We start from the raw sequence: 9,021 nt of genomic DNA on the forward strand, positions 1-9,021 counted from the left end.
CAAAAGAGACAAATTCTATTATTAGATCTCCTACTGTGATCCTTTACCTCTGGTGTAGCAGTTATAGTGGTTGCAAAACTGCTTCTGGGTTTTGATAAGATCGTTCTAGTATTCGCCTTTCTACCTCCAGCAGGTGAAGTTTCCTGAATGTTGCCAAACACCGGATCTGTGAGAATTTTCAGAGAAGGTGATTTGATTGTGGCCTTGCTCCTTAAGATCATATGCAACAGCTCTTCATTTATCTTTTAATTTATAAGGAAGCTTTGAAAGGATAACTTGCATATTAGAAGTGAGATTCAACTCATTCATATATTGAACATCAACCATAGCATTACAACAACTCCTTAAGAAAAGACCATAATCTTGTAGAGCCCTAGTGTCTTCAGATTTTATAACCTTCCAAGAAAGAGCCTTTTCCATATATGATGAAGCAATTTTCACCTTATTGCCAAAGTTTTCCTTAAGCAAGGTCTTAGCCCTTAGATAACCTTGCGAAGGGATCATGTGCTGGCAACTCATAACAAGTTCCTTTGGTTGTCCACGCGTATATTGCTCCAAGAAGTGGAGACAATCTCTTGGACTATCTGCTCTCCTTTCAACAACTTCTTCAAATGAGTGCATGAACTCATGAAAACGCAATTGGTAGCCAAGTCTGCCTCAGCCTTAAGACGAGTAGACAAAATGGAAGAGCAACTGAATCGAGATCCATGAGATGACAACAACGTTTTAGTAGATCCTTTGCTACTTATATTTGAAACACTGTCCCGTTCATTCTGTTGAATTACATCAGAAGGCTGAGAACCTTGTGTTGTGGACACAGCTTCAACAAAGGATATATCAGAGTCACATATATATGCAATATCAGAGTCACAAATATTAAGAGGTTGCATTTGATTCCACAGTCCTAGAATTTTAAGAATCCAAAGGTGCAGCACCAAGATTTTCATTCTTATTTCCTTGAGCAGAATGTGCATCCATTATTTGAGCATTTAAAACACTTTCATCACACCTTTTCCCAGTTTCAGTTAGTCAATCTTCAACATTTTTCACAAAGCCATTGTAATGTTTGGAAACTGAATCAAACCATTCATTCTGTTTAGTTTGTTCCTCAGAAGGAAGCAAAGGTAATACATCTCTGTGTAACACACATGCACCATCCATCAACAGTTGTATTGTTTTCAACATGGAAGACACTTGAGACTCCTTATAATCACATTTCATCAACTCCTTTATGGACACAATCATATTCTTTACTTTATTCACCTTACTCTTGCGATCCTTTTGTAAGGCTTCAATTTTAGCCGCCATGGCCTTTGCCGTGGGCTTATGCTCTCTTTTGCTGCTATCAGCAGCGTGTTCCATCTCCTCAGAGTTCATTCTTAAAACCAACAATCCGCTGAACTCAATCCCACATATCGTCACAATCAGCGCGCACAGAGCCAACAATGAATGAATGAACTTAGTAGGGCAGCACACGTGAGCTCCTAACACGCAAGAGCAAGTCACACTGCATTTCGATCCAATGCCAATTAAATATAGCGGCTATCACCGCATCTTCCTTAACAGCAATGCAGCTAGAATCCATTTAAACCGCAGACATACCTCATTCGCCCTGCGTGTTGTCGTGTGTCGGCTGCTCCACTTTACAGCTCAATGTGATGAACATACGTTGTGCCAGTAAAAGCCGTTTCAAGTTGCGTCCATAATCCAAATATGCAAAGCAAATTTCTGTTGACTTGCCTGTAGCGACACCCTATAGCCGCTGAAAGGCTAAGTAGAAGGAATTCCTCTGTGACGCGTTCCCGTTCATTTGTATTCACCCTTTTATTAACAACACAGTGTAACATATAAAAGAACATTACAGCATACGGCTTATGGCGGTCAACAGAAAGTGAGCGCTCCCACTACTCAGACAACAAACACAATTACAGTAGATAAATATCCACCTGCGCCACCCATGTGACCGAACATCCCGGAAATACAAATCACAATTCAAAAATAAAAGACAAGCATTTTCAGCACTTACAAATTGGTTTCTGGTCTGTAAATTGTGGGACCTTCTGCACAGCTCTGTGTGTTTCTAAATCATGTGTAAAACCTGAATATGTTAATAACTCGACTGTGCTGTATAAGGACAGTACATCATATATTACAGGACTTCACATAGGAATGAACAGTTTTTGTCATGATGTAATGTTCAGTTACTGACACAGTGTTTTCACTGCAGGAGCAGTTTGTGAATTTCACCTGTCGACCTTTCTCACTGGATCCCGGGTCTGTTGTCCATATTAATCTGAGTGCAAACGTCACGTTCCCTAATAAACAACAATATTCAGAGGTAACACACACACACACACACACACAGAGACACACACACACACTAAACTTTCTATGGCTGACTCACTTTCTTCTCTTCCTCTACAGAAATGGTCTTTCAGTGGGTTCAAGAAGAAGGAAGAATTTTCTGTCTTTGCTCAGCTGGACTTTGATAAAAGGTTTTATCATCAGTTATCTGGTCACAGCGAGGTGAGGAGAGAAACACACACACACACACACACACACGCACGCACACGCACGCATGCACACACACACGCACATACACACACAATACACAGTGTATGTGTTTGTCATAAATTAGTGTCTTTTTGCTTATTTTTAATTCCCCTTTATTTTATTTTACAGAACGATTCCAGCAGATTTCACCGTGCTCATGTAGGTTCTGTTTCCTGTCTCAGTTTATTATGTTTGTGTTTACAGTTTACTGGATCAAGGAAGAAAATGATAGAATAAACCAATATATAACTGACTGTGTGTGTCAGTCAGTGGTGTAAATGTTCAGTGGGGTTAGCTGTCAGTGGTGAATTACTGTGCTTACATGTTTACAGGAAGTTAGGGCTGGGCAGGTATCATGATTCACCCATGATGGGAACACACCCTAATTTTTTGCTTCTCACTCATGAAGGAAATTGAAACTAAGAAGCTCATACAGCATTGCGGCTACTTCATCAGAGGGAAAGTGAGGGGCAGGGTCACCAAATATGACGTGGCTAGTGGCACAACTTGGCTGATGGTCTTGGCCCCTGAATAAAAGAATATCAGTTATATAATATCAGGAGTAGTCAGAGAGATCTGAGATAGATAAAGTCTGCTTTGAGTGCCATGGCGTGTTTGTTTTGAGGAGTGTTCTTTGCCGCTGGGCAGCTTGCCGAGGGTGAGCCGCTAATGGACTGTGACTGCTGCCTTGAAGTTTAGTGTATAGTTACAGCCAGCTCCTGAGATTCAGCTGGCATTAAGATGCTGGCCAATGCATCCAGTTTTGGTCTTCCCTCATCGCTACCAGACTATGACAGCCTCAGTGACAGTCAGCATCTTTACTCCAAATTTCTTCACCTGGAACACGTGCTAATGTTACTGCCAAAGTTCCGGCCTGCTGCAGATGCTACCAGACTGCAGCCCAGCCCTGACATCTGCTGGTGACTTCGGCAAACTACATGGACTTTCTGTCAACAAACTTGTTATAGCTGCCTCCAGTTCATGCTCACCTCATCGGGAAGCAATAACTGCCATAACAACCAAACAGCTATAAAAACATCAAATCTCTACTTCAGTCAGTAATCAAGTAATCAAGACCATGTTCCAGGTGCAGTGCATGCTGGGAAACAAAGACAGAAACCAGGACACCCAGGGGAAACCAGGATAAACCCCCAGCTTTTAGATGTCTTGTGCTCCCGTGTTGAAATATGGTACTGTACATGAACCAATAGCAATACGTTGTGATGAATATATGATGTGTAAATAATCTTCAGCACAACGTTATCAGTGTCATAAACTGCAGTACAATGAGGGTGTTATACATTTTGCTGCTGTACCCCTGGGCCAAAAAGGATTCAAGGATTCAAGGATCTTTATTGTCATACCAGCACACTTCCATGTTCTGGTACGAAATTAGGACCCAGGTCCAGTTTAAGCCACAGAGATAGCATAGTAGTATAAATATGAGGGTGTAAATATGTATAAACATGAATATAAATAAGAGCAGTCAGAGATATATTATGCAGGAAATTAGACATAAACTATACATAGTGTACTGCACATTTTCAGAGGCTGTATTGCACACATTGTATATTCGACTTATAGGGTTATATATATGTATTGCACCATAGAGTTATATATTACACTAAACGTTTGATTGTGTTTAATGGGAGAGGACCTACAGAGCACAGCTAGAGTTCAGCAGTCTAATTGCTTCAGGGTAAAAGCTGTTTTTGAGCCTGGTGGTCTTGCACTGAAGGCTCCTCAGCCTTCTGCCAGAGGGAAGAGGTTGAAATAGAGCATGTGCAGGGTGGGTGGAGTCCTTAATAATGCGGAGGGCTCTTCCTCTGCATCTTGCAGTGTGCAGTTCGGTGATAGAGGGGAGCCTGCTCCCCACTGTCCTCTGTGCAGCCTTAACTACTCTCTGCAGGGCTTTCCTCTCAGCTACGGTGCTAAGCTATGGAAGCTACCTCCAGTTGAATTCTGTCCAAATCACAAGTTATAATTATATTAAGCCATAAATCTGTAATTAGGAGTTAACACGGGATGACATGTAGAGTATGGATGATGGTCTTAAATCAAACGCAAAGTCTTTTTTGCATATTAATTAATGTTTAATGCTTTAGCATTTTATCTGGGCGAGAGATAACTGATGTAAGCGGGTGTGTTCCAAGCAACAGTCAGGCTCCTGCCAACATGGTGATGATCTGAGCTCCCAAAGCTAGAGCTCCAAAAACACTCTTCAGAAAACATAGTGGTGTCACGGAGGGTTTGTCCAGGTCCTTTTATACAGTTTGTGCCCTGGCCTTGAAGATTTACATCCTACAAAGACTTCTGCCCTGAAAGACATGCATTTTCTGCTTCATTTGTCCTGCGATAGTGGTCACGCCTTTGCATTTTATGATGATCACAGATTGTGTAATAAAAGTGTGTGGCAGTGGGGGCGGGGTCAAGCTTTACCTGGAAGTCAAGAATTACAGAAATAAAGAAAGTCTTAGAGAGAGAGAAAGAGGAATTAAAGAACCCCATGAAAAGCAAATAAATTAAATAATGTCACAAGTGATGTTGCAAATCTCTTCTTATTTCTTCTGAAAATCTAAACAGTGACAAAGTGCATGTGACATCTCAGATGTGGCTTTGAATTATAGCTGAACACTTAGCCCAAGTCATATACTGATATATACTGTTAAAACGACACAACACACACACACACACACACACAGTGGTGTGAGACATCAGTGGTGGTGGTAGTGTGAGTAAAAGTCTTGCAAAATAATGACTATAAAGCAACCAATTGTCTATCTCACGTGTCTGAGAACATCTAAACCACCAAGCAAAGGAACATTTTCCCACAGACTTTATTATAACACAAACATGGTCATGATTGTCAGAGCATTTCTAAATGTGTGTGTGTGTGTGTGTGTGTGTGTTTGTTTATAGATCAGTGTAAAAGCAGAACTGGTTGTTCCTCCTGATATGATTATGATAATCGGGACAGGTGTAGGAGGAGGACTTTTACTGCTTTTCATCTTCATCATCCTGCTGTGGAAGGTGAGATCCAATCAGAGCTCAGCTCAGTAATGTTTGTCCATTATAGGATGCAGTCAGTACTCAGAACTTTGCATTAAACACAACACATTCCACTTCATACTACACACCAATACACACCAATACACTGGTACACACTGCACATGAACACCAACACTGACTAGTACACCCCAATACACACCTCACAAATATACACTGGCACAAACCAGTACAATCAGTATACACCAGGAGAAACTGGAACACTCCAACCCTGTTGCATTAGACGTGAAGGATTAAAAACACCTGCCTGTGAAGATTAGAACAACCTCTCTCTCTCTTTCTGTGATGAGAACGCGTGGAAGGCTGTTTCACGTCTTGCCAAGTTTTGACTTTCCTTTTTTTATTAGTTAATGTTGTTACAACAACGAGAAAAGTTTAGAGTGAGAGAGAGTGAATGGGGCAACTCAGTCTCTCCGGGACGGCATCATGTGTGTGCTGTAGGATGGAGAACAGGTAGAGGAGGTGCTGCTAGCGGTAGGAGAGCAGGTCAGGTGTGGGAACATCTACTCTGCCTCCTGGATGACCAAAGCAGTGGTAGTGTTCCTCACAAAGAGCGGAATATATCTGAGAGTTAATCCTCTGTCTGTACCTGTGACAAGAGTGGTAATATAAAAGCGTGCACTCGTTCCCGTTTAAGGTTGAAGCAATAATGAAGGAATTGGGAAGTTCATCAGCTGCTCGGGTGTAAGAGCTGCTGCGTGAGACACATCCTGTTCTTCCGCAGGCAGATTTGAATGGTTTTAAATAACCAGGAAGAAACATTTTTTATAAATTTTAAGTGTAAAGAGGGGGAGAACGGTTATACTGTTTTTGCCACCATGGAGTAGCTAAAGATTTTTGTTTAAGAGTGTGATGACAGTGGAAATAAAAGGCTGAGCTGTCTGCATTGAGGTGTGCAGCTGGGTAGCTCAGGGGGTAACTCAGCCGGGAAACAACGGCAGCAGCACGAGAACAACCGGTGGGAAAGCTGCTTTGCGGCAATGAAAAATTGCTAAAATGCTATACAAATAAAATTGAATTGAATTGGGAAAACGCTGTGGAACTCATGGACCCACAGAGCAGCGACACACCCAAGTTACGAAGGTCAGTCCTGAACATACCGGCATCACAGAGACACACCAGACTTGTTGCTGACATGAACACAGCCACTAAAAATCCTGACGCACATACGGTATTCAGCGCTGACAGCGACCACGCCCCTTAACACTGACCACGCCCCTAACGTCTGCACTGGAGAGGTCCAGGAGCCACAGAACTGCACACCACCACCGGCACCCAAAGAAAACACTGCAGCTAAACCCAGGAGAAGAAGAGACGAGTCCTTCACCACAGAAAACATTGCCAGATGAAATACCCGCAGCCAAACTCGGAACACTGAAGCACAGAGTAGTAAAAAAGCAGGATGCAGCACCGCACACACACAGGGAGAACCGCAAAGAGACATGGAGAAACAAATAAACAATGGACACACCTACACACTTAATGAAATGTAACAGGGAGAATGAACTTAAAATAAACTGAACTAAGACTTAAAGAGGGGTTGGTGTTATTGGTGGGGTGGAGGGTCACAGGGTTTTCCTTTAAAATAGAAAAGTAAATACACTAATAGACGTGTGTGTGTGTGTGTGTGTGTGTGTGTGTAAATGTAAATAGTCTCCTCCCTTAAATCATTTCACAGTGCAGTGGGTATAAAATGCTAAATCTCTCTCTCGCTCTCTCTCTCTCTCTCGTCCTCAGTGTGGTTTCTTTAAGCGAAAGCGGTTTGCACCTTGTGATGAAGGGAGTGAGTACAGGACAGAAGATTATGATAAATGCGGTGAAACAATGGGAAAGATGGATCAATATCCTTCCAGATCTGAAGAGAAACCGTTCATCCCTGCTGAAGGAAAAGGTGTTGGATCTGAAAATGGAAGTAAAGAGAATGGAGAGATGGAAAAGAGTGTGGAGTGAAAAGTCTTCCCTGATGGAGCTTCTGATTGTCCATTAAATTTATTCTGCTTTAGTTTAGCTCGAGTGCTGCTTCTCTCACGCTGTGATTCTTTATCATGGCACTGTATTTAACTTCCTGTTAGCGCTTTTCTGCAGAAACATGTTAGTGTTACACACTGCATCAGTCCAGACTGAGATAATGAGAGTAATGTATGTGTGTGTGTGTGTGTGTGTGTGGTGTGGTGTGTTGTGTGTGTGTGTGTGTGTGTGTGTGTCCTTTTTAAATAAAGGATGATATGTTGAATGATATATATTAATAATCATGATTTTTCTTAATCAAATCAATATACATTTATATAGCACCTTTTAAAACAAATTGATATCAAACAGATAAAATTAAAGTACCATTCACACGCAAGTACAAAGAAAATGAACTAATTCTCAATATCCACTTTAATCGGAAAACACAGAAGCAGGAAGTTTTTAACGAGGTTTAAAAAGGAACTAAATTTGAGGTCAGTCTTATATTCAGTGCATTCAGTAGCTCGATCTCTGTTCCTCTGTTTATTTTTGATCTAGGATCAGATCTGTAGAAAGGCTCAGCTCATACAGGTCTGATAATGAAAATGTAAGATTTATACTGTCTTAGTTATAGTAATTCTTATATTATAATTAATATTTTTTTATTTGTTTATGTTATGAATAGCACATATTTTAATATTTAGTATTTAGTATAACCTTGAATTGAATTATGGCAGCAATGTGTAGTGTTATGTTTCTTCTAAACATGGCATTAGTCACGTGATTATCTAAAGAGATGATATTTTTCATGTTTAAGTGTGTATACATTATTCTAGCTGACTCTGTATGTTTGTATATATGAAGGGCATCCAGCGTAAAACCTGTGCCAAGTGGTTGTGCGGTTCGGATGGCCCGCTGTGGCGACTTATTGACGGGAACAGCCGAAAGACTAAAAATATTATAATTTATAAAATATCGCAAATTCTTCTATAATCCTACAGGTTGTGCACTCTAAACTATTCACACATGAACAAGCAGCACAGCATCTTGTGTGGATTGGAGCAAATTGCTAAGTTTGTTTAGAATTGTAACAAAACCTGCAAAAGAAAAAAAGAAGAAACAACTAACTTTTGTAACTGATTTAAGGTTTATTGTTGTTTTTTCTGTTTAATATGAAAATATTTGTAAAATATTTCATTATGTCTTTTATTGCCCTGTAATGTGTGTATTTGTCTACTGCTGATTAATTATTAAAGAAATTATTAAAGAAAATAACATTGTACAGTAAGTACAAGAGGTCTTACTTTACCATAAACTGGGTCCAGCAGAACAAATGTAAGAAACCAATTTTTTTTTTGCCTCAAGTTTATTTGCTAATTATATATATATATATATATATATATAACATTATATTATTATATATTTTAACATTGCAACATTAAATAAAACAGC

At 40.3% G+C, this 9,021-nt stretch overlaps 1 protein-coding gene across 1 annotated transcript in view; it reads left to right on the top strand.

Moving 5' to 3' along the window:
* Nucleotides 1–7,759, top strand: part of LOC128506942 (integrin alpha-M-like) — a 100,222-nt gene extending 92,463 nt beyond the window's left edge. Inside the window, exons 28-32 of the mRNA XM_053477553.1 lie at nt 2,228–2,338; nt 2,425–2,526; nt 2,683–2,712; nt 5,473–5,583; nt 7,357–7,759. Coding sequence (XP_053333528.1) covers nt 2,228–2,338; nt 2,425–2,526; nt 2,683–2,712; nt 5,473–5,583; nt 7,357–7,569 — 567 coding nt within the window. The 3' untranslated portion in view covers nt 7,570–7,759. The remainder of the gene's footprint in view (nt 1–2,227; nt 2,339–2,424; nt 2,527–2,682; nt 2,713–5,472; nt 5,584–7,356) is intronic.
* The last annotated feature ends 1,262 nt before the right edge of the window (nt 7,760–9,021 follow it).

This window comes from Clarias gariepinus, chromosome 18 (assembly GCF_024256425.1).
Source record: "Clarias gariepinus isolate MV-2021 ecotype Netherlands chromosome 18, CGAR_prim_01v2, whole genome shotgun sequence".
NCBI lineage: Eukaryota > Metazoa > Chordata > Actinopteri > Siluriformes > Clariidae > Clarias > Clarias gariepinus.